The sequence below is a fragment of the Oncorhynchus keta genome, unplaced genomic scaffold, assembly GCF_023373465.1.
Source record: "Oncorhynchus keta strain PuntledgeMale-10-30-2019 unplaced genomic scaffold, Oket_V2 Un_contig_23403_pilon_pilon, whole genome shotgun sequence".
In the NCBI taxonomy this organism is placed as follows: domain Eukaryota; kingdom Metazoa; phylum Chordata; class Actinopteri; order Salmoniformes; family Salmonidae; genus Oncorhynchus; species Oncorhynchus keta.
In genome coordinates this window covers 15,286-41,769 of record NW_026283359.1, presented here as the reverse complement: position 1 = coordinate 41,769, position 26,484 = coordinate 15,286, and the positions used below count along the sequence as shown (strand labels likewise).

At 40.5% G+C, this 26,484-nt stretch overlaps 1 protein-coding gene and 3 long non-coding RNA genes across 6 annotated transcripts; 1 reads left to right on the top strand and 3 right to left on the bottom strand.

The window, feature by feature from the left end:
* Positions 1 to 639: 639 nt before the first annotated feature.
* Positions 640 to 14,942, bottom strand: LOC127921732 (uncharacterized). The gene is made up of 2 exons (XR_008109389.1): positions 14,622 to 14,942; positions 640 to 3,439 (listed from the first exon to the last, which is right to left on the bottom strand). It is a non-coding gene; the product is annotated as an uncharacterized LOC127921732 (long non-coding RNA).
* A 3,338-nt stretch (positions 14,943 to 18,280) lies between these two features.
* On the bottom strand, positions 18,281 to 19,460 carry LOC127921736 (uncharacterized). The gene is made up of 3 exons (XR_008109397.1): positions 19,431 to 19,460; positions 19,281 to 19,355; positions 18,281 to 18,326 (listed from the first exon to the last, which is right to left on the bottom strand). It is a non-coding gene; the product is annotated as an uncharacterized LOC127921736 (long non-coding RNA).
* A 2,099-nt stretch (positions 19,461 to 21,559) lies between these two features.
* LOC118373601 (twist-related protein 2-like) lies at positions 21,560 to 23,203 on the bottom strand. The gene is made up of 2 exons (XM_035759785.2): positions 22,599 to 23,203; positions 21,560 to 22,143 (listed from the first exon to the last, which is right to left on the bottom strand). Exons 1-2 carry the CDS (start codon positions 23,007 to 23,009, stop codon positions 22,036 to 22,038), a joined length of 519 nt encoding a protein of 172 aa, XP_035615678.1. The 5' UTR covers positions 23,010 to 23,203; the 3' UTR covers positions 21,560 to 22,035.
* Positions 23,204 to 24,445: 1,242 nt separating this feature from the next.
* LOC127921735 (uncharacterized) lies at positions 24,446 to 26,040 on the top strand. 3 transcript variants are annotated; one of them, XR_008109395.1, is made up of 4 exons: positions 24,446 to 24,611; positions 25,075 to 25,332; positions 25,548 to 25,676; positions 25,889 to 26,040. It is a non-coding gene; the product is annotated as an uncharacterized LOC127921735 (long non-coding RNA). The 3 variants fall into 3 exon arrangements; XR_008109396.1 differs by having other exon boundaries at positions 24,446 to 24,654; positions 25,932 to 26,040; XR_008109394.1 differs by having other exon boundaries at positions 24,446 to 24,654.
* The last annotated feature ends 444 nt before the right edge of the window (positions 26,041 to 26,484 follow it).

Below are 26,484 nucleotides of genomic sequence, written 5' to 3'. Positions count from 1 at the left end.
CAGCTATTATTTCAGTCCTACAGTACCAGAACGTTTAATAGATCTTATTGCTACTCCTCTAGCCTTCGTTGGAGCTCCAGACCTTCATAAAACATTCATCCACCGTGACACCAAGGTCAGCAGAATTAATAAGGGAAGGGTGAAACTGTTTATCCAAGTGTGGCTTCATGTCACGTGGACTCACTCCTCAGGAATCTAAGTCTGTTTCCCAAATGGCACCCTATACCCTATATAATGCATTACTTTAGACCAAGGGTTCTGGTCAAAAGTAGTGCACTATAAAGGAAATAGGTTTCCATTTGGGATGCAGTCAAACTCTTGTTGGTTAGTGTTTCATATGACATTACACTAATCTGATTTCAGTCATTTACTGGAATGGTGGTAGATGGGGTGGGGGGGTTCTATGTGTGATGTTGCCTCAACACATTTCAATAATGAACGCTTTCCATGACAGGTATGAGACTAGCAAACGCAAACAGCCAAGATGTAATACTAAGACAAGTGAACTGGGCCTGGGTGTAAGGTGATATCTGTCAGGGTGTAAGGTGATATCTGTCAGGGTGTAAGGTGATATCTGTCAGGGTGTAAGGTGATATCTGTCAGGGTGTAAGGTGATATCTGTCAGGGTGTAAGGTGATATCTGTCAAAAATCAAATCAAATTTTATTTGTCACATACACATGGTTAGCAGATGTTAATGCGAGTGTAGCGAAATGTTTGTGCTTCTAGTTCCGACAATGCAGTGATAACCAACAAGTAATCTAACTAACAATTCCAAAACTACTGTCTTATACACAGTGTAAGGGGATAAAGAATATGTACATAAGGATATATGAATGAGTGATGGTACAGAGCAGCATACAGTAGATGGTATCGAGTACAGTATATACATATGAGATGAGTATGTAGACAAAGTAAACAAAGTGGCATAGTTAAAGTGGCTAGTGATACATGTATTACATTAGGATGCAGTCGATGATGTAGAGTACAGTATATACGTATGCATATGAGATGAATAATGTAGGGTAAGTAACATTATATAAGGTAGCATTGTTTAAAGTGGCTAGTGATATATTTACATCATTTCCCATCAATTCCCATTATTAAAGTGGCTGGAGTTGGGTCAGTGTCAATGACAGTGTGTTGGCAGCAGCCACTCAATGTTAGTGGTGGCTGTTTAACAGTCTGATGGCCTTGAGATAGAAGCTGTTTTTCAGTCTCTCGGTCCCAGCTTTGATGCACCTGTACTGACCTTGCTTTCTGGATGATAGCGGGGTGAACAGGCAGTGGCTCGGGTGGTTGATGTCCTTGATGATCTTTATGGCCTTCCTGTAACATCGGGTGGTGTAGGTGTCCTGGAGGGCAGGTAGTTTGCCCCCGGTGATGCGTTGTGCAGACCTCACTACCCTCTGGAGAGCCTTACGGTTGAGGGCGGAGCAGTTGCCGTACCAGGCGGTGATACAGCCCGCCAGGATGCTCTCGATTGTGCATCTGTAGAAGTTTGTGAGTGCTTTTGGTGACAAGCCGAATTTCTTCAGCCTCCTGAGGTTGAAGAGGCGCTGCTGCGCCTTCTTCACGACGCTGTCAGTGTGAGTGGACCAATTCAGTTTGTCTGTGATGTGTATGCCGAGGAACTTAAAACTTGCTGTCAGCGTGCAACCCTCTGCTTTGAACTTGATTTATCACACAGGTCACAAACAGCAAGGCTGTTCCCTCCAGCAGGACGGAGCCAGCACCCTGGTGACACAGTGATTGGGGAGGGAGATAAGTCAAGCTTTACGTCGTCCTGCATCGTTAAAGCAGGGAGATACCAGGGTCCTCGGAATGGGTCAGCGTCCTAAATGGCACCCTATTCCCTATATAGTGCACTATTTTGACCAGAACCCTATGGGCCACTACATAGGAATATGCATGTAGTGCACTATATAGGGAATAGGGTGCCATTTGAGAGGCAGATGGGTTTCCTGCAGGGATCAGGGTACAGACACATGACACTGTGGTATTATGTCTAAGAGGTTTTGGGTTGTTTAACGAGACTTAACACTTTCAACTCTCAACCTCTGTGACCCCCTGGATTAGTTTCACAAACATTTCAATCTAATATAGATGATACAGTTAGATACAGTCGGGTCATCGTACATAGTTCAGTAGTTAAAACAGCCTTCCATGTCTTTAATGTCGTAAAACCAAATCTTGTTACAAAACTTTTGAAGATAACTTCTCATCAAGCACCAAATATTAATATCCGCGATAAAATGTGCCAACATACATGTTCTCTAAATAAATACAAGAAAAGCAAAAATGGGTATTTATAAGCTATAACATAATCCAAAAAATACTTGTAAAACACAACATCTATAAATATAATCCCAAAAACAAAGTGTGTGCAATTTCCCTATTGTAACGAGTGATCATCCACCCACTATTTCCCTATTGTAACGAGTGATCATCCACCCACTATTTCCCTATTGTAACGAGTGATCATCCACCCACTATTTCCCTATTGTAACGAGTGATCATCCACCCACTATTTCCCTATTGTAACGAGTGATCATCCACCCACTATTTCCCTATTGTAACGAGTGATCATCCACCCACTATTTCCCTATTGTAACGAGTGATCATCCACCCACTATTTCCCTATTGTAACGAGTGATCATCCACCCACTATTTCCCTATTGTAACGAGTGATCATCCACCCACTATTTCCTAATTGTAACGAGTGATCATCCACCCACTATTTCCCTATTGTAACGAGTGATCATCCACCCACTATTTCCCTATTGTAACGAGTGATCATCCACCCACTATTTCCCTATTGTAACAAGTGATCATCCACCCACTATTTCCCTATTGTAACGAGTGATCATCCACCCACTATTTCCCTATTGTAACGAGTGATCATCCACCCACTATTGTGTGGGTATCAATTCCTAAATATTGCATCATTGCAAACGTGTCCATGTTAGCTTCAGTATGACTGTTGTTTGTGTCATAAAGTTCTCCATGCTATTCTATCCTGTAGTAGCATTTTGCATGTATGAGTATCACATCAGTATTCCACACGGTCTCATCTGGAGAAGTTCATTGATGTGGGCCTATTTGTTGAGAGGAACTGTGGTCCTCTCCAGCCCTGTTCAGTCCAGAAGCAGATACACCAGGCAGATACACCAGGATATCCATTGGTAGATTCAGTCGGACCACAATGGAAACTTGCAGTCAGAATCATCTCTTACACCATCCAATCAACTTTTGTTTGTTCCTTGTTGTTGTTGTTGTTGTTGTTGTTGTTGTTGTTGTTGTTGTTATCAGGGTCACCTGACCAGGTGGCTGATGATGTGGACTATATCCTGTGCAGTGTCATCTTGGCAGAGGAACACGGTTCTGGGGCCATATGTGATGAGTCAGCCTGTTGACGACCTGCTTCACAAACGCCCCTGCTGGGAAATGAGGACAGAGATGCTGGTGACTCATAGATACTAGAACACTAAAGCCTGGCTTGTCGCCCTAACAACCACTCAAAACAAAGAACAAAAGATAAAACGTCCCCCCAAAAATAATGGTAAGAACTACACCCGAAGACACTTCCAATCCCCCAAATGTTTGTTTTGCGGGTATCAATTCCTAAATATTGCATCATATACACACACACACACATATGTACATACATACATACATACATACATACATACATACATACATACATACATACATACATACATACATACATACATACATACATACATACATACATACATACATACATACATACACATACATTTAAACTCAATTTTTCACAATTCCTGACATTTAATCCTAGTAAAATTTCCCTGTCTTAGGTCAGTTAAGATCACCACTTTATTTTAAGAATGTGAAATGTCAGAATAATAGTAGAGAGAATTATTTATTTCAGCTTTTATTTCTTTCATCACATTCCCAGTGGGTCAGAAGTTTACATATGTAACAGTATAACGTCCCCTCGCCCATATCCTCGAGGGACCCTCGGCACACATCATCAGCAGTCACCCACGAAGCATCGTTACCCATCGCTCCACAAAAGCCGCGGCCCTTGCAGAGCAAGGGAACTACTACTTCAAGGTCTCAGAGCAAGTGACGTCACCGATTGAAACACTAGTTAGCGCGAACACCGCTAACTAGCTAGCCATTTCACATCCGTTACACATACACTCAGTTAGTATTTGGTAGCATTGCCTTTATATTGGTTAACTAGGGTCAAAAGTTTCGAGTAGCCTTCCACAAGCGTCCCACAATAAGTTGGGTGAATTTTGGCCCATTCCTCCTGACAGGGTAGCCTAGTGGTTAGAGGGTTGGACTAGTAACCGAAAGGTTGCAACATTCAAATCCCCGAGCTGACAAGGTACAAATCTGTCGTTCTGCCCCTGAACAGGCAGTTAACCCACTGTTCCTAGGCTGTCATTGAAAATAAGAATTTATTCTTAACTGACTTGCCTAGTAAAATAAAGGTAAAAAAAAATCAGGTTTGTTGGCTTCCTTGCTCACACATGCTTTTTCAGTTCTGCCCACAAATTTCTATGGGATTGAGGTCAGGGCATTGTGATGGCCACTCCAATACCTTGACTTTGTTGTCATTAAGTCATTTTCCACAACTTTGGAAGTATGCTTGGGGTCATTGTCCATTTGGAAGACCCATTTGTGACCAAGCGTTAACTTCCTGACCGATGTCTTGAGATATTGCTTCAATATATACACATAATTTTCCTACCTCATGATGCCATCTATTTTGTGAAGTGCACCAGTCCCTCCTGCAGTAAAGCACCCCCACAACATGATGCTGCCACCCCCGTGCTTCACGGTTGGGATGGTGTTCTTCGGCTTGCAAGCCTCCCCCTTTTTCCTCCAAACATAACGATGGTCATTATGGCCAAACAGTTCTATTTTTGTTTCATCAAACCAGATGACATTTCTCACAAAAAGTATGATCTTTGTCCTCATGTGCAGTTGCAAACCATAGTCTGGCTTTTTATGGCGGTTTTGGAGCAGTGGCTTCTTCCTGTATCACAACTGCCTGTTATTGGGAGTCCTATAGAGCGGCGCACAATTGGCCCAGCATCATCCGGGTTTGGCCGGGGTAGGCCGCCTTTGTAAATAATAGTTTTATCTTAACTGACTTGCCTGGTTAAATAAATAAAATAATAAACATACCATTGACTATTTTCCATCATCACTCAAACAACGTCCTTGCGTTTATAACTCTGAAACAAGTCTCTGCATAAGATCAAGATGCCGCAGCTCAGCTCATGCCTGCCTCAATTTTCTCTGCTTCCTCTAATACTCCCCCATTTGTTGAGATTGGTTCCAAATTAGCTCGCAATTAAAGTTCCCTGACATGTTAGGAGGATGGAAGAAGGAGATCATTGTAATGCTGTAACAACACATCAGTTATCAGGGTGACATGAGTATCACTATGTGCTGTGTTGTGGGGGACGTTGGGCCGGCAGGTTAATGAAGGCAGGGGGATTAGCACCCGGGGAGAGAAAGAGAGAGAGAGCGGAACCTAAGGGATAAGGGTGTCATGGCCGCTGTCATTACACTAGCTAATTACCCCCAGGCCAGGACAGGGCCGGGCCGGGCTAAACCAGGACAGGAAGAGAGGGGGCCAGGACAGGGCTATAGCAGGACAGGAAGAGAGGTGGCCAGGAAACTAATATTACTATACGATAAAAACTACCTCACTAACAAACTAATATTACTATATGATAAAAACTACCTCACTAACAAACTAATATTACTATACGATTGAAACTACCTCACTAACGAACTAATATTACTATACGATAAAAACTACCTCACTAACAAACTAATATTACTATACGATAAAACTACCTCACTAACAAACTAATATTACTATACGATAAAGACTACCTCACTAACAAACTAATATTACTATACGATAAAAACTACCTCACTAACAAACTAATATTACTGTACGATTGAAACTACCTCACTAACAAACTAATATTACTGTACGATTGAAACTACCTCACTAACAAACGATTACTACTGTATAGTAGAAACTACCTCGCTAACAAACTGATATTACTGTACGATTGAAACTACCTCACTAACAAACTAATATTACTGTATGGTTGAAACTACCTCATTAACAAACTAATATTACTGTATGGTTGAAACTACCTCACTAACAAACGATTACTACTGTATAGTAGAAACTACCTCATTAACAAACTAATATTACTGTACGGTAGAAACTACCTCATTAACAAACTAATATTACTGTACGGTTGAAACTACCTCATTAACAAACTAATATTACTGTACGATAAAGACTACCTCATTAACAAACTAATATTACTGTACGGTAGAAACTACCTCATTAACAAACTAATATTACTGTACGGTAGAAACTACCTCATTAACAAATTAATATTACTGTACGGTAGAAACTACCTCATTAACAAACTAATATTACTGTACGGTAGAAACTACCTCATTAACAAACTAATATTACTGTACGGTAGAAACTACCTCACTAACAAACTAATATTACTGTACGGTAGAAACTACCTCACTAACAAACTAATATTACTGTACGGTAGAAACTACCTCACTAACAAACTAATATTACTGTACGGTAGAAACTACCTCACTAACAAACTAATATTACTGTACGGTAGAAACTACCTCACTAACAAACTAATATTACTGTACGGTAGAAACTACCTCATTAACAAACTAATATTACTGTACGGTAGAAACTACCTCACTAACAAACTAATATTACTGTACGGTAGAAACTACCTCATTAACAAACTAATATTACTGTATGGTAGAAACTACCTCATTAACAAACTAATATTACTGTACGATAGAAACTACCTCACTAACAAACTAATATTACTGTACGGTAGAAACTACCTCATTAACAAACTAATATTACTGTATGGTAGAAATGACCTCATTAACAAACTAATATTACTGTACGGTAGAAACTACCTCATTAACAAACTAATATTACTGTACGGTAGAAACTACCTCACTAACAAACTAATATTACTGTACGGTAGAAACTACCTCATTAACAAACTAATATTACTGTACGGTAGGCACCCCATTTGACATTCTCCTGGCCGACCCTGAGGCACTTGTTCAGTAAGATACATCACAGGCCCATGTTAAAGGTAAAAATCAGTTGTTCTGCCACTGAGCAAGGCAGTTAACCCACTGTTCTCCGGGTGCCGAAGACGTGGATGTCGATTAAGGCAGCCCCCTGCACCTCTCTGATTCAGAGGGGTTAAATGTGGAAGATACATTTCAGTTGAAGGCATTCAATTGTACAACTGACTAGGTTTCCCCCTTTCCCTTTCCCTAAAGTAACTTCCTTTCAATTCTTAAAATATAGTGAACAGAATCCCTTTGACATGATCTGATTTGACTACAAATGCATTGGAAACATGATTCAAACCATATGTGTTGTAGGACTAGCGGCGTTGTGCGGAGCCTGACTGGATGTGAAGGTGGTATGATAACACAGCCAAAAGACTGAAACAGTTTTAAGAGCCAAACAGTTCACATTTACCAAGGAGGTGTTTCTCTCTGCTTCCTCAGAAAATCAGATGTCTGCTACGCTCTCAAAACTGTAACTCTGGTTAAATATATAGCAGCCTATATTAATCATGGTTGGACATAAACAAGAACATTTTAAATCATTGTGTTTGGGGCCGAAACCGCTTTTCCCTTCATATGTGTGTTTATGCCTCCTATGAGGGGCCCTGTATTTACCGGAGAACACAAATAATCATCCCCCTCAAATGAAAAATCAGCCTTTATCATCCATGAACGTCTGCAGTGCCTTTGTGTACTCTCGTGCTGCCTCCTGATTGCTTGTTTATTATTCCAGGGTGGCCTCTGAGCCAATGGGGGACGAGCCAGCTACCTCAAGGTGCCAAGTCATTCCCAGCCATTTCCTGTCTGTGACATCATTGTGTATTCCCCAGAAAGCACCCTGATCCGTGTCTTGTCTGCAGCCTGGGTGGCACACGGCGCACACAGCTAGCGTAAACACAAGGTGCAGTGGTGAACCAGTCATTTAGCCTGTTCTCTGGGCAGCTATGAAGGGAGAACGCAGGGCTCTGGACGCAATCTGATGCCACGTTTCAATTACTCATCACTTTGGATTACCTATGTACCATTCACTGTGATGGAACACTGATCTGTTATGATTTGATTCAGACGTTTTATTCTGGGTGAATTGTTGTGCTGGAATCTGACATTTGCCAACTCAAACATACTGTGTGCCTTCAGATTGACTAAAGCAAGAGTTGCATACTTCATTTGCTGGTCAGAGGAAAGGCCAATTCAATTGAGGGGCCAAATGAATTGGCCTTTCCTCTGACCAGCAAATTAAGTATGCAAATCTTGCTTTAGTCAATTCTCTCTCAACATAGCTCATTAAACTAACCAATGCAAAGTGTAGCAAGAAGGTATTTAATTTACCATAACTTTATACATCGACTGCCAAATTAGATTGTATTGGTTATTTGAGACCTACCTGAAAGTCATGTTGACTTTTCCTCAAAAAGCCTAATTTGATCATCTATTTCTGGAACATTTCTCTAAACATTTCTGTATTATTTGATTGTATTGTAAGGACATGTGACTGATAAAAAGGACAGCCTAACTGGTCTGTTTCATTTTCTCTCTTCACACTGATGAAGTCTGCAAAGCCAAAACGTCCGTGTACGCTATTCCTGATGCAGTGACAAAAAGCTTCATGCGACATGGATATGAACCCATCACACCTTTTGTTTGTCTGAATTCACAATTAGGCACCAGCCAAGCTTCTGGGAGAGCACCATGACCCCCTTCTGATGAACTCTCTCACCAACCCACCTGAGAGAAAAGCAGCTCTCTCTCTCTCAGCTATACATCGATTCACAAATCCAAGGGAAATCCTAATGAAAACAAGCTTTCCTCCAAGGCTGACATGATATGGGTCAAATAATTACAGCCTATTCCCTACATAGTGCACTACTTTTGACAAGAGCCCTATGAGCCCTGGTAGTGCACTACAGTATGTGGGAATAGGGGGCCATTTGGAACTGACTCAATATGGTTTCAGTTATACTGAAACAATGATCTGAGATCTGTAAATCAAACATGAAAAGGCCTTGGAGGAAAAGACAGAATAGATTGTTCATTGGTCATCCAGTCAGGCAATACTTTGTCCATCTCTTCGGGAATGGAAAGGTTCAGTCATCCCCATCTGTCGTATTGTACAGCACTGCTTTCATGAATACGCCTGCTTATCAAAATGACTACTACTTTCAAACATTCTCCAGTTGAATGACACAATAAAGATATAGGCTTTAGTCTCAGTGCTGAAATCGTACATTTAGTGCACTGTGGATGTGCACCTCTATTCATTCCCAGCTTCCAATGGGCTCGTTCAATCCCTGTCCTATCCTCCTCCCCAAGTTGTTGTTGCAACTACATGTTTTCAAACATCTTACCTGGTAAATGCATGTAAGTAAGTAAATAAATACAGAAACAACTCATGCCATGTCAGAGCTTCTTCCACTTAGTAAACCTCATAGACATCTTGCCTTTCCACAAAGCTCTCAGGGTTTTTCATTGTAAAGCACAAGGCAGCTAGAGGTTGTGTCTCAAATGGAACACTATTCCCTATATAGTGCACTACTTTTAACCAGGTCAAAAATAATACACTATACAGGCAATAGGGAGACATTTGGCACGGATCCACACTGTTCCTACAACAGCAGCGCAGATTCAACAAGCCCTCCCCTTACCTTCTAGAACAGTACAGAGCTACAGGGGAGATGGTGGGAGTCTCAAATGGCCCTCTATTCCCAATATAGTGCAATACTTTTGACCAGGGTCCATAGATAAAAAGGATGCACTATATAGGCAATAGGGACCCATTTGGGATGCCACCAGGGGCCTTACTCTTCATTTCTGCTGGATGAGTCTCACTTTGTCTGTAATAATAATCATAGCTTTGTGTCTCTGTCTTACCTTCCATAATATACAGCTAAGAGTGCAGGATCCAATGAGACTGGTCCTTTCTTTTTCAGAGACCCTAAGGTGATCTCTCTGACACTGGAGGATGTGTCAATGTAAGCTGGTGTACAGCAACTATATGTGGACAACACCAAATTAATTGTTGCAATTTTAGATATTTATCTTGTAGAGCAGCACATCTGGACTGAATATGAGGGGTTTCGTTAATTAATTATTCATAGATTTTCAGTATTCAAACAATCAGCAGACTTACAACCTCAGGGTGTGTGTGTGTGTGTGTGTGTGTGTGTGTGTGTGTGTGTGTGTGTGTGTGTGTGTGTGTGTGTGTGTGTGTGTGTGTGTGTGTGTGTGTGTGTGTGTGTGTGTGTGTGTGTGTGTGTGTGTGTGTGTGTGTGTGTGTGTGTGTGTGTGTGTGTGTGTGTGTGTGTGTGTGTGTGTGTGTGTGTGTGTGTGTGTGTGTGTGTGTTGGTCTCCTGTCTACCAAAGCCTTGTCTGGATTGAAATACTGCATCTTTGATCTTATCTCCAGCCCTGGTCTGCACCGGTCCGTTGTTGAATCCTCACATAGTTTTGGAGTGCTTTGCAGTCTGCACCTGTTTCTTATCAGGATGCCACTAGGTCTCAGCTCTGCAGTCTGTACCTGTTTCTTATTGGGATGCCACTAGGTCTCAGCTCTGCAGTCTGTACCTGTTTCTTATTGGGATGCCACTAGGTCTCAGCTCTGCAGTCTGTACCTGTTTCTTATTGGGATGCCACTAGGTCTCAGCTCTGCAGTCTGCACCTGTTTCTTATTGGGATGCCACTAGGTCTCAGCTCTGCAGTCTGTACCTGTTTCTTATTGGGATGCCAGTAGGTCTTATAGCTCTGCAGTCAGCACCTGTTTCTTATTGGGATGCCAGTAGGTCTTAGCTCTGCAGTCTGCACCTGTTTCTTATTGGGATGCCACTAGATCTCAGCTCTGCAGTCTGTACCTGTTTCTTATTGGGATGCCAGTAGGTCTTATAGCTCTGCAGTCTGCACCTGTTTCTTATTGGGATGCCAGTAGGTCTTATAGCTCTGCAGTCAGCACCTGTTTCTTATTGGGATGCCAGTAGGTCTTAGCTCTGCAGTCTGCACCTGTTTCTTATTGGGATGCCACTAGATCTTAGCTCTGCAGTCTGCACCTGTTTCTTATTGGGATGCCACTAGATCTCAGCTCTGCAGTCTGCACCTGTTTCTTATTGGGATGCCACTAGATCTTAGCTCTGCAGTCTGCACCTGTTTCTTATTGGGATGCCACTAGGTCTCGGCTCTTCAACTTAACTCCACTGGGAAGCACCTCCTACTGGAGAATTGGTCTCCCATCCAGGGTTTTAACCTGTTAAAGAACAGGCCTAAATCAAATCAAACTTTTTAAAGTTTGATTTTCTTCTATTCTTTAAATTAGATTTTTGGATGAAATGGAGACATGAATACAACATATATTTATTTTTTTACCTTTATTTTACTAGGCAAGTCAGTTAAGAACAAATTCTTATTTTCAATGACCTCCTAGGAACAGTGGGTTAACTGCCTGTTCAGGGGCAGAACGACAGATTTGCACCTTGTCAGCTCAGGGATTCGAACTAGTCCAACATTCTAACCACTAGGCTACCCTGCCGCCCCATATCAAATGATTCATTGTAGACAACTGTAATTAAAGCCAGACTAAGTCAATGGCACAGATGAAACTATCCAAGCAGAAAATCTCCTTTAAATGTTGATATCTGGTTGCATTGTCAACCAAAGACAATTCAATATTACATTTGTAATATTAAGTTAAGGCTATTTTACAAACGAATGTAACATTCAACATTAAAATGAGTAACACATCCATGGCCACATTGAGGCTATTGTAACTATACATGTCTTCTTGTGTAATCATATAACGCGTGCATGTTGAAGATAGCATGCGTGACCTATGCAGGTCTGTTTAGAGCTTCACAATTGCTGTAATAATCTGCGCAGAATCTCTAACGGCATTGATCACTTGCGCCATGTACTTTTAATGTAATCTCAACTGCAATCGCGGTCATTCGGTTCTGCTAATATATTAAACACAGTGGTAACACCTTAATGCTGAATAAATAAATAAAATATCTCAAATCGAATTCCCATTTTAATTTTGCTGTGCTTTTAAAAATGTTTTAAAGTGCATAGACATTTGGTTGACAATTAAACCAAAACATCTTGACATTGTTTTTCGATTGGAATTTCGTGGTACTTACTGACTTTATAGTCCCCATGGGCAAACTGTGTTGCAGTGCCATGTACACGTTTAAAGCGGCGTTTAAATACAAAACAAAATTGACAATACAACTTTCATAACACGTACATACCAATATATATATATATATTTTTAAAAACTAGCCTGCTGGCCTTACTGTGTCGATAGGAACATTAGCCGGAGATATTTAGGAGGGATATCACACACACCTATATCACACCACAAATGACTGTCTAGTCGTGTTTTTCCTGCTGAGGGGTGCCCTATACCTGTGCCCAGAGGGGATAGTTCAGAGTCCGGGTACAGGAGGTGGCTTGGGTCGAAAATGATTTTGTACGTTTTGTACGCAGAGTGACGACACATTGGAAATTCAAATATCTGTTGGGTGTATTTTTGAGTGGGTGAATAAAGGTTGTAATCTCATCAACGTCTCAACCAAATATTACCTGAAATGACGTGGCGTGCCCACTGGGTTGTCAATATTATTATTTTTAATCTACCTTTATTTAACTAGGCAGATCAGTTAAGAACAAATTCTTAGTTTCAATGACGGCCTAGGAACAGTGGGTTAACTGCCTGTTCAGGGGCAGAACAACAGATTTGTACATTGTCAGCTCGGGGATTTGTTCTTGCAACCATTCGGTTACTAGTCCAACTACTGATCTACTGACCACTAGGCTACCTGCCGCCCCATTATGATCAAGTTGCATCTACCGACTCACTTCATGTTACGGCAATGTTTATTGCATTAACTATTCATCAAATGATAGAAAACACATAATACAACATTCACAACAGAACGGGATAACAATCATAAAGGAAAAGGAAAGGAAAAATACAAGTAGGCCTTCAACACGGAACGTTTTGATGCGGCCCGGAACGACTTGGCCATTGAGAATATTTATATGTTTCACAACATTTATAATGGGTGTGTACATATTTAGCCATTGAAAATAGCGTCATTGGAATAGTAGCTTATGCTATTTATGAAAGGATTGTGTGCTATTAGGAAAGGGGCCTATGGTAGAATAGGTCTATACTCCCCTGTTCTCATGGTAGAATAGGTCTGCACTCCCCTGTTCTCATGGTAAAATAGGTCTATACTCCACCTGTTCTCATGGTAGAATAGGTCTATACTCCACCTGTTCTCATGGTAGAATAGGTCTATACTCCACCTGTTCTCATGGTAGAATAGGTCTATACTCCACCTGTTCTCATGGTAGAATAGGTCTGCACTCCCCCTGTTCTCATGGTAGAATAGGTCTATACACCTGTTCTCATGGTAGAATAGGTCTGTACTCCACCTGTTCTCATGTATGTCACAGCCATTCTTTAAACTGTCCACTTGACCTAGTCCCCTGCTTTATCAGAACTCAGGCACCCCTCGCCCCATTTGTGTGTCAATTATATAATAATAATAATAATAATAATAATAATAATAATAATAATAACAATCATAATATTCATCATAATAAATTGTGTATAATTATAAATAACAATTTGATAAAAATGTATTTTAGGCCAAAATATTATTTTATGTAATTTACTTTGGGCCAAATCTTATTAAGAAACGAATGAACTGAATATACAGTATCAGAAAGCCATATATCCTCGAAGGAAGGAATGCATTCTGGAGATAATGAACAACTGTTACCAGTGTATGCAGTTAGTTATTCAAGACTCATTTTCTGAGGCAGTTATTGGCACCCAGTGATATAAACCGAGACTACAGGATTATTTCACATTTTACTTTTAAAATCACGTTATTTCATTCTTACATTGCATTTAAATGATACATTCGGTTTGCTTATTAGGAACATCACAATTACTTCAACCCTTATAGAAAACATTCCGTTATTGGTCAACACAGACAATAGTCTGTATTATATTGATTTATGATAGATTGATTTTTATTTTCTTCAAAACCACATATTTATCATCGAACATTTTCCGTCCCCATTTTCTAACAAAGAGGTAGCATTTTGCATCACGATTTTCTAAGAAAAGAAACTCTGCAAATTATTGGCTAAGGTTTAGCAGTCAACGAAGAACAGGAAACTCACTGCAGGTCGTATTGAAGGCCCATTTTAGACTAACCCTTTGTACCAAAGTACAATTCCACACAGGCCTGGCCTATATTATATTCGATATCTCAATAGATAAGCGCGTTTCAATAACTATCAGACGTTATTTGGCGTCTTTCCAACAACCACTGGGATACGGTATTGCATCCTGCCATTATCAAAACAACTTACATAATACTGGTTAACAACATTGACGTCGATTGCTGTAGGCCTTCTCCCAGCACATATAAAACAAATGCTATATTCTCTTACCCCATCTCCAGCAAATTCCTGCGCGGTTGGAACCGTCCATTTTAGTTTGATAGATTTCCTATGGGACGTAGGCCGAGGTTCCATCGCAGGTGAGGCCCGTGGTAATCTATTATCACCCACACGATGTGCTGAGTCGTTTTTTGTTGTGGATAGAACGCTAATGCTTCTCTCCGATCTTATTTCGAAGCCTTTCTGTCGAGGAATGCTCTCGAACCAAGGCGAGTCCCTGTTCTACAACAACATCTGTTCATTTCACGTGACTTTTGTAAAATACTAACATCTGTTCAGAATAGGTTTCATTCGGTGCCTCTCTCTGCGTCGTGTCCGTTACCAACTCCTCTCCGCAAACACAGGAACGTATACTTGCTCTTAGTTGTATTACATTTCTGAGTTGGAGAGAGTTTGTTGACTTCAAATTAAGCTATTTTGCTTGTCAACGGGAACAGCTTGGATGTTCATATAAGCAAGTTGTGTTCTTAGGTAGGCTAAGGACTAGGTTTATCTTTTGCATTCAGGTTTTTAGTTTGCACATAACTCTATTTTGAGTTTTGGAACTTTTCTTGTGATTCTGCAGTGACTATGTCCATAAAAACAAGCTGTGTATAGGAGACTTTCATATATGCTGGCTGTATACTCCACAACCTCACACTAACCTACAGGGCCTACCAGAGACGCCTTGAATTTCATAGACATCTGGGAATTCCATACATGCCTCACAAGCCAATTGCACACCTTCAAACGGACACGTGCTTTGAATGAAACGACTTCAGGAGGGTTGAAGAGTCCAAAATACTTTTCCAGATTCAACAAACGGATGGATAGATTAAGCGTCCAGGGGCAGTAACTGCAGGCTATGCAATACGTTGATTGAACATGTATTCTGAGGGAACACGCCTGCGATCTCAGATTGACAAGCAGTTGTTCTGCGTTATCTGCCATAAAGGGATATGTTTGCACAGCATCTACAACTGATACACGTGGCCTTTAATACATGCTAATGCTAATAATCTATCAACACCCGTTCACGTCAAATAAATCGGTGAAGAATATGGGGACAACGTTATGGGGATCAATTCATTAGACGTGCTTTGATTTACAGGCGGTTTGCAGGAGCTTTAGCCTGAGCGCTTGCTATTATAGCTCGCCATATGGGAAATAACGTGCGCTCATCAATTCGATTTATTAAATAGTTTATGTTTATATGAAAGCCACAGACAGAAAATAAAACCCACCAACAAGATTTGTTAACGCAAGCTTAATATTTTACTCTGTCTCGCATCAGTAGCCTATTACATTTAGCAAAGTAACATGACTCTTTGTGAATAGATTAGAAGTAGCCTAAAATAATACAGACAGTCAATTACAATAGGCCTGCTACATCGTCTAGGCTACATACTAGGCTATATGCAATATCACGATTTAAGGTGTTATGAATCGCATATCAATATATATCACAATTGAATAGGCCTATATTAATTTAATATATTTCAGCTTTTGCAAAACTATTCTCCATTTCTCATTAAAGAAAGAAGAAAGTTCACGCAACTGATCAATCATGTCGATTTGCAACCTAATTTATCAGGCAGACTGAATAACCTAATTTATCAGGCAGACTGAATAACCTAATTTATCAGGCAGACTGAATAACCTAATTTATCAGGCAGACTGAATAATCTCATTTATCAGAAACATGGAATAATCTCATTTATCAGGCAGACTGAATAACCTAATTTATCAGGCAGACTGAATAACCTAATTTATCAGGCAGACTGAATAACCTTATTTATCAGGCAGACTGAATAATCTCATTTATCAGGCAGACTGAATAACCTAATTTATCAGGCAGACTGAATAACCTAATTTATCAGGCAGACTGAATAATCTCATTTATCAAAACATTTATCAGGCAGACTGAATAACCTAATTTATCAGGCAGACTGAATAACCTAATTTATCAGGCAGATGGAATAACCTAATTTATCAGGCAGACTGAATAACCTAATTTATCAGGCAGACTGAATAACCTAATTTATCAGGCAGACTGAATAACCTATTTATCAGGCAGACTGAATAATCTCATTTATCAGAAACATGGAATAATCTCATTTATCAGGCAGACTGAATAACCTAATTTATCAGGCAGACTGAATAACCTAATTTATCAGGCAGACTGAATAACCTAATTTATCAGGCAGACTGAATAATCTCATTTATCAGGCAACTGGAATAACCTAATTTATCAGGCAGACTGAATAACCTTATTTATCAGGCAGACTGAATAATCTCATTTATCAGAAACATGGAATAATCTCATTTATCAGGCAGACTGAATAACCTCATTTATCAGGCAGACTGAATAACCTAATTTATCAGGCAGACTGAATAACCTAATTTATCAGGCAGACTGAATAATCTCATTTATCAGGAACATTGAGTAACTTCATTTATCAGAAACATGGAATAATCTACTTTATCAGGAACATGGAATAATCTCATTTATCAGGAACGTGGAATAATCTCCTTTATCAGGAACGTGGAATAACCTCCTTTATCAGGAACGTGGAATTACCTAATTTATCAGGAACATGGTATAACCTCATTTAACAGGAAAACAGAATAACCTCATTTATCAGGAAAACGGAATAACCAAATTTATCAGGAACATGGAATAATCTCATTTATCAGGAACACTGAATTACCTAATTTATCAGGAACATGGAATAAACTCATTTATCAGGAACATGGAATAAACTCATTTATCAGGAACGTGGAATAACCTCCTTTATCAGGAATGTGAACTAACCTCCTTTATCAGGAACGTGGAATAAACCTCCTTTATCAGGAACGTGGAATAACCTCCTTTATCAGGAACATGGAATAACCTCATTCATCAGGAACATGGAATAACCTCATTCATCAGGAACATGGAATAACCTCATTCATCAGGAACATGGAATAACCTAATTTATCAGGAACATGGAATAACCTCCATCAGGAACATGGAATAACCTCATTCATCAGGAACATGGAATAACCTCCATCAGGAACATGGAATAACCTCATTCATCAGGAACATGTAATAACCTCCATCAGGAACATGGAATAACCTCCATCAGGAACATGTAATAACCTCCATCAGGAACATGGAATAACCTCATTCATCAGGAACATGGAATAACCTCATTCATCAGGAACATGTAATAACCTCCATCAGGAACATGGAATAACCTCCATCAGGAACATGGAATAACCTCATTCATCAGGAACATGTAATAACCTCCATCAGGAACATGGAATAACCTCCATCAGGAACATGGAATAACCTCATTCATCAGGAACATGTAATAACCTCATTCATCAGGAACATGTAATAACCTCCATCAGGAACATGTAATAACCTCCATCAGGAACATGGAATAACCTCCATCAGGAACATGGAATAACCTCATTCATCAGGAACATGTAATAACCTCCATCAGGAACATGGAATAACATCAGGAACATGTAATAACCTCCATCAGGAACATGGAATAACCTCATTCATCAGGAACATGTAATAACCTCCATCAGGAACATGTAACCTCATTCATCAGGAACATGGAATAACCTCCATCAGGAACATGGAATAACCTCATTCATCAGGAACATGTAATAACCTCATTCATCAGGAACATGGAATAACCTCCACCAGGAACATGTAATAACCTCATTCATCAGGAACATGGAATAACCTCCATCAGGAACATGGAATAACCTCATTCATCAGGAACATGGAATAACCTCATTCATCAGGAACATGTAATAACCTCCATCAGGAACATGGAATAACCTCCATCAGGAACATGTAATAACCTCCATCAGGAACATGGAATAACCTCCATCAGGAACATGTAATAACCTCATTCATCAGGAACATGTAATAACCTCCATCAGGAACATGGAATAACCTCATTCATCAGGAACATGTAATAACCTCCATCAGGAACATGGAATAACCTCATTCATCAGGAACATGTAATAACCTCCATCAGGAACATGGAATAACCTCATTCATCAGGAACATGTAATAACCTCCATCAGGAACATGGAATAACCTCCATCAGGAACATGGAATAACCTCCATCAGGAACATGGAATAACCTCATTCATCAGGAACATGGAATAACCTCCATCAGGAACATGGAATAACCTCATTCATCAGGAACATGGAATAACCTCATTCATCAGGAACATGGAATAACCTCCATCAGGAACATGGAATAACCTCCATCAGGAACATGGAATAACCTCCATCAGGAACATGGAATAACCTCATTCATCAGGAACATGGAATAACCTCATTCATCAGGAACATGTAATAACCTCATCAATCAGGAACATGGAATAACCTCCATCAGGAACATGGAATAACCTCATTCATCAGGAACATGTAATAACCTCATTCATCAGGAACATGTAATAACCTCCACAAGGAACATGGAATAACCTCCATCAGGAACATGGAATAACCTCATTCATCAGGAACATGGAATAACCTCATTCATCAGGAACATGGAATAACCTCATTCATCAGGAACATGTAATAACCTCATTCATCAGGAACATGGAATAACCTCCACCAGGAACATGTAATAACCTCCATCAGGAACATGTAATAACCTCATTCATCAGGAACATGTAATAACCTCCATCAGGAACATGGAATAACCTCATTCATCAGGAACATGGAATAACCTCATTCATCAGGAACATGTAATAACCTCCATCAGGAACATGGAATAACCTCATTCATCAGGAACATGTAATAACCTCCATCAGGAACATGGAATAACCTCATTCATCAGGAACATGTAATAACCTCCACCAGGAACATGTAATAACCTCCATCAGGAACATGGAATAACCTCATTCATCAGGAACATGTAATAACCTCATTCATCAGGAACATGTAATAACCTCATCCATCAGGAACATGGAATAACCTCATTCATCAGGAACATGTAATAACCTCATTCATCAGGAACATGGAATAACCTCATTCATCAGGAACATGGAATAACCTCCATCAGGAACATGGAATAACCTCCATCAGGAACATGTAATAACCTCCATCAGGAACATGGAATAACCTCATTCATCAGGAACATGTAATAACCTCCATCAGGAACATGTAATAACCTCCATCAGGAACATGGAATAACCTCATTCATCAGGAACATGGAATAACCTCATTCATCAGGAACATGGAATAACCTCATCCATCAGGAACATGGAATAACCTCCATCAGGAACATGTAATAACCTCCATCAGGAACATGGAATAACCTCATTCATCAGGAACATGTAATAACCTCATTCATCAGGAACATGTAATAACCTCCATCAGGAACATGGAATAACCTCATTCATCAGGAACATGTAATAACCTCATTCATCAGGAACATGGAATAACCTCCATCAGGAACATGGAATAACCTCCATCAGGAACATGGAATAACCTCCATCAGGAACATGTAATAACCTCCATCAGGAACATGGAATAACCTCATTCATCAGGAACATGGAATAACCTCCATCAGGAACATGGAATAACCTCATTCATCAGGAACATGGAATAACCTCCATCAGGAACATGGAATAACCTCATTCATCAGGAACATGGAATAACCTCCATCAGGAACATGTAATAACCTCATTCATCAGGAACATGGAATAACCTCCATCAGGAACATGTAATAACCTCATTCATCAGGAACATGGAATAACCTCATTCATCAGGAACATGGAATAACCTCCATCAGGAACATGTAATAACCTCCATCAGGAACATGGAATAACCTCATTCATCAGGAACATGGAATAACCTCCATCAGGAACATGGAATAACCTCCATCAGGAACATGGAATAACCTCATTCATCAGGAACATGTAATAACCTCCATCAGGAACATGGAATAACCTCCATCAGGAACATGGAATAACCTCATTCATCAGGAACATGTAATAACCTCCATCAGGAACATGTAATAACCTCCATCAGGAACATGCAATAACCTCATTCATCAGGAACATGCAATAACCTCATTCATCAGGAACATGGAATAACCTCATTCATCAGGAACATGGAATAACCTCATTCATCAGGAACATGGAATAACCTCATTCATCAGGAACATGCAATAACCTCATTCATCAGGAACATGTAATAATAGAAAATGTCAACACTATAGGCTTTAGTGACGCACAAAGTGTTGCTACACAGTTATAAACGGCAAAGTTTGCCTACTACTATACAATAATAATTAAAGCAGTAGTCTGGTTTATTTTACAAATAGGCTAATAATAATATTGTCATAATAATAATAATAATAATACATTATTCCAACGATGTCCGTTCATTACTACAAAACAAACCTAATAAATATTATGATTATTTAGTCTTTCATAACCTATAGTCCCATTGGGTCGAGAGAAATCCGATATTCGGAGGCATTTCAGGAGTATGTTGGTTTAAGATGAAGCGTGATTATGTTGATTATAAGACCATGCCAAAAACAACCGTGAAACGTTTCCCAGGTGGACACAGTTTTAATACATTTCATACACCCCTCTTACTGAATGATCTCTGCGAAAGTTGTTGTCGTAAATGTGAATGTTAAGCATGGTCCACTTGTGGATTGGAGCAGGACACATTATAAACATTCACTTCAATGTGAAGACTTACCGACAATTTATTTACTATTTGTGTCAGAATAAAAGTCGAAGTAGCCTAACTGGTAGCCTACCAGATAACTCTGCTGCATACGATTGCATGTTTGCATCAAAAGAGGGACTTACTAAAGTATTTGACAATTGTTCGATCCTATGACATTTAGATTTGTATAATCATGCCATACTTGTTTGGTTGAAATTAATTAATGAAGTAAAAAGGGAAATCATTTTGTTTTATCGTTTTCTTTATTGCGGAAAATATACAATTATTTACACAACAATAATAAAAATAGGAATGCTTTTCAGACATAAGATCTATTCCTCGTGTAACACGTGTCATCAATAAATAAATAAATGTATTCTGAAAATAATAACCTCAATTATTTTCGCACAGGTTGGCGACACATTATTTCAACCCATTAGCCTATAATGCCGCAGTCAGTCCACATCGAAAGTCTCACACGGAAACTGAGACAAATGCGTCGATGCTGCCCTTTAACCTCCACAGAATACGGTCCACAGAGTCAAAGACATGCATGAAAACATACATTTCCAAGTAACATTCGTCGTCAACAATAAAAAAAACTAACGTATTTCAGAATGTAGTAGTGTAGTAGCCGAGCACTCGAATGCAGATCCAGGTCGTCCAAACGCGGGCCTTTCCCAGGCAAAGTGCTCTCCCCACGCCCTGTTCTTTTTGGTTTTAAATGGTTGTCAAAGTTTGCTCCCATAAACCGCAGCTTTGTGTGTTTCCAGCATTATTCTCCAGAATTGCCCCGTTGTCATATTGATAAGCAGAATCAGCTGTCACCTGCAGATCAGAACAATTATAAAAAAGACGATTAATTATTGACGCCTGACTACGAAAAAGTTAAACAAAACACAGCAACCTAGACTTGTTTATGGCTGCAGTATGACTCACAGATCCAGGAAAGTACAATAGTCTATTAAAGTAGAACACTGTTTAAGCTGATACTGTTAAAAAAACAACAACAGCCCAAATAGGCTATAGTCAAATGTAGTAGGCCCATAGGCCTAAAGCTTTTGTATTTAGACATTTTTGTACAACGAACATCAACTGAAATGGTTGCAATGTAGTACGGTCTTAAAAAGTAAGACAATGAGTTGGAAAACAGAGCATACCATTTTGGACTACAGCTCTTCGGCCGTGAGCTAGTGAGATGCTGACATGGACCAAGCGCCCTCCATCCTCCATACAGAAAACGCATAGCTTAATCTCTCATGAGCCACATAACTACAACTTGCCATTTTGGAGTCCAATTCATCGCTCTGCAGAACTTGGTACAGGAAATCGATGTACCTGGCAGCAAGTTTTAAGGTTTGTATTTTGCTCAGTTTGTCTGAAGGCAAAGTGGGGATAATTTTCCGTAAAGACGAGAAAGCTTCGTTGAGTGACTGCGTCCTCTGCCGCTCGCGCACGTTCGCCATGACTCGTTGCGTCTGTAGGTCTTCGAAAGAATGTGGACTGCTGCTGCTTGACTTTTTCCCTCTTTTCCCAGGGGTAGGGCTATCTGAATCCTCCCCGTTTTTCCTGCTTGATGTCCTTTTCCTCCCACATCTCTTCGGTTGCCTATCCAGTTCCCCCTCACTGTTGCTGAGACTGTCTAGTGGAGAGCCTGGGGAGCTCGACTCTTCCCCGGTCATTTCCTCAGACATCACCCCTCAGTTAGAAGACAGACAAGCGACAGTCAGTCCGAATGATCCACGCATCAAGTTAACGGTTATTTCCAGTTGCGCCTTCGATTCACCGCCAGACACCAATAATAAAGTATCCATACATGGAATCCCGAGACAAGAAATGTTTTCTGATACTTGAGAAAGTTACGGAGTTCTTATAGCCTGTATGGCGTAAAGATTTGGAGAGAGAGAGGATTGGCCAATAAAGTATATTACGTGTAAAGAGGGGTGGGCGCGAGCAAGGAACTATGAGGAACTCCTCTCGCTGCATGGTCTGCTGAAAACAAAGTCGGAGACCGCTGAAAGCGTACTTCATCAATGGCGGGATTGGTATTGTATAGCCTAGAATATATATTGGATAGGCTTATCAAAGAAAGACATTTTGTTTGATTTGAATCTCATTTAATATGCTTATGTGTAATGACACTATTAGGTAAAACATAAATACGTTTAAGCGTTGAATGCAATATTTGTTTTTACGCGCAACAAACAATCTATATTTCAACTCAATGTATGCCATGCACCATGTTGTAATTCAAGATGAAATTAAACACTAAAGTAAAACAGTAACACGATATGGAGCCAAACGATGAATACCTAAACGTTATTCTTATATTCCTCTAGTTTGGATAAACATGATCATTATACGCGAGCCAGCGCATAAGTAGAGCGTTTCCAATAGACCACACACACGCCACCTGTAAACACACAACTGGCAACCCGCTGCTGACCCAACCTTTAATTTACCTAAACAGTTTTCGAGGTAATTATCCTGGATGAGAATGATCTTGGATGAGAATGATCCTGGATGAGAATGATTCTGGATGAGAATGATCCTGGATGAGAATGATTCTGGATGAGAATGATCCTGGATGAGAATGATTCTGGATGAGAATGATTCTGGATGAGAGTAAACTGAAATCTTTTTTTCTTTAAGGGCATTTAAATGTGTCCTTAACTGGAATCCATGTATTTATAAATTAATATGAGACTTAGCCCATACTTTCTGTTGACTAGGCTACTGCAGTACTACTTTCAGCCCCTTATTCTGGAAACTAGAGATGCGTTTGAGTCCAACAATATCATAGTCCTCTATAGCCACAATTCTTCAGTTTTGTTGAAACTCCATTTCTACATGGGCATCAGTGTTGTTGAAGCTCTCTTGAGAAGACTGTAACTACATTGTCCACAAGAGGGCATATACCTCTATCATTATCTTTATCTCTAGACTCTAGAGCAGAGCTCTCCAACCCTGTTCCTGGAGAGCTACCCTCCTGTAGGTTTTAAATCCAACCCTGTTCCTGAAGAGCTACCCTCCTGTAAGTTTTAACTCCAACCCTGTTCCTGGAGAACTACCCTCCTGTAGGTTTTAAATCCAACCCTGTTCCTGAAGAGCTACCCTCCTGTAAGTTTTAAATCCAACCCTGTTCCTGGAGAGCTACCCTCCTGTAGGTTTTAAATCCAACCCTGTTCCTGGAGAGCTACCCTCCTGTAGGTTTTAAATCCAACCCTGTTCCTGGAGAGCTACCCTCCTGTAGGTTTTAAATCCAACCCTGTTCCTGGAGAGCTACCCTCCTGTAGGTTTTAAATCCAACCCTGTTCCTGAAGAGCTACCCTCCTGTAGGTTTTAAATCCAACCCTGTTCCTGAAGAGCTACCCTCCTGTAAGTTTTAAATCCAACCCTGTTCCTGGATCTAGAGCTACCCTCCTGTAGGTTTTAAATCCAACCCTGTTCCTGGAGAGTTACCCTCCTGTAGGTTTTAAATCCAACCCTGTTCCTGGAGAGCTACCCTCCTGTAGGTTTTAAATCCAACCCTGTTCCTGAAGAGCTACCCTCCTGTAGGTTTTAAATCAACCCTGTTCCAAGCCCCTCCTGTAGGTTTTCCTCCAACCCTGTTCCTGAAGAGCTACCCTCCTGTAGGTTTTAAATCCAACCCTGTTCCTGGAGAGCTACCCTCCTGTAGGTTTTAAATCCAACCCTGTTCCTGGAGAGCTACCCTCCTGTAAGTTTTAAATCCAACCCTGTTCCTCTACCCTCCTGTAGGTTTTAAATCCAACCCTGTTCCTGGAGAGCTACCCTCCTGTAGGTTTTCGCTCCAACCCTGTTCCTGAAGAGCTACCCTCCTGTAGGTTTTAAATCCAACCCTGTTCCTGGAGAGCTACCCTCCTGTAGGTTTTAAATCCAACCCTGTTCCTGGAGAGCTACCCTCCTGTAGGTTTTAAATCCAACCCTGTTCCTGGAGAGCTACCCTCCTGTAGGTTTTAAATCCAACCCTGTTCCTGGAGAGCTACCCTCCTGTAGGTTTTAAATCCAACCCTGTTCCTGAAGAGCTACCCTCCTGTAAGTTTTAAATCCAACCCTGTTCCTGGAGAGCTACCCTCCTGTAGGTTTTAAATCCAACCCTGTTCCTGAAGAGCTACCCTCCTGGAAGTTTTAAATCCAACCCTGTTCCTGAAGAGCTACCCTCCTGTAAGTTTTAAATCCAACCCTGTTCCTGAAGAGCTACCCTCCTGTAGGTTTTAAATCCAACCCTGTTCCTGGAGAGCTACCCTCCTGTAGGTTTTAAATCCAACCCTGTTCCTGGAGAGCTACCCTCCTGTAGGTTTTAAATCCAACCCTGTTCCTGGAGAGCTACCCTCCTGTAGGTTTTAAATCCAACCCTGTTCCTGAAGAGCTACCCTTGGAATGTTCTGTTCCGGGCATCCTGGTGGTTGGTGGGTGGCTGTAAGTTTTAAATCCAACCCTGTTCCTGGAGAGCTACCCTCCTGTAGGTTTTAAATCCAACCCTGTTCCTGAAGAGCTACCCTCCTGTAAGTTTTAAATCCAACCCTGTTCCTGAAGAGCTACCCTCCTGTAGGTTTTAAATCCAACCCTGTTCCTGGAGAGCTACCCTCCTGTAGGTTTTAAATCCAACCCTGTTCCTGGAGAGCTACCCTCCTGTAGGTTTTAAATCCAACCCTGTTCCTGGAGAGCTACCCTCCTGTAGGTTTTAAATCCAACCCTGTTCCTGAAGAGCTACCCTCCTGTAAGTTTTAACTCCAACCCTGTTCCTGGAGAACTATCCTCCCGTAGGTTTTCGCTCCAACCCCAGTAGTAACTGATCTGGTTCAGTTTATCAATCAGCTAATTAGAATCAGGTGTGCTAGATTAGGGTTGGAGTCTAGGAACAGGGTTGGAGTTTGAAAACCTCAGGACGGTATCTCCAGGAACAGGTTGAGTTAAAACCTGGACGAATCTTTGGAGGTCTCCAGGAACAGGGTTGGAGTTAAAACCTACAGGATTACATAGGAACAGTATCTCAGGACAGTAAATTAGGAACAGGGTTGGAGTTAAAACCTACAGGACAGTATCTCTCCAGGAACAGGGTTGGAGTTAAAACCTACAGGACGGTATCCCTGCTCTATAGCGTTTCTAATTGGAAGATATTCCCCCATGCTATAAAAGTGATGTCTC

What these genes read in the sequence shown, in the direction of transcription:
- LOC118373601 (XM_035759785.2), bottom strand. Translation starts at nt 23,009, where the DNA reads ATGTCTGAGGAAATGACCGGGGAAGAGTCGAGCTCCCCAGGCTCTCCA. An exon ending in ATGAATTGGACTCCAAAATG is followed by an intron (nt 22,144 to 22,598) that starts GCAAGTTGTAGT and finishes TCTGATCTGCAG; the next exon opens with GTGACAGCTGATTCTGCTTA.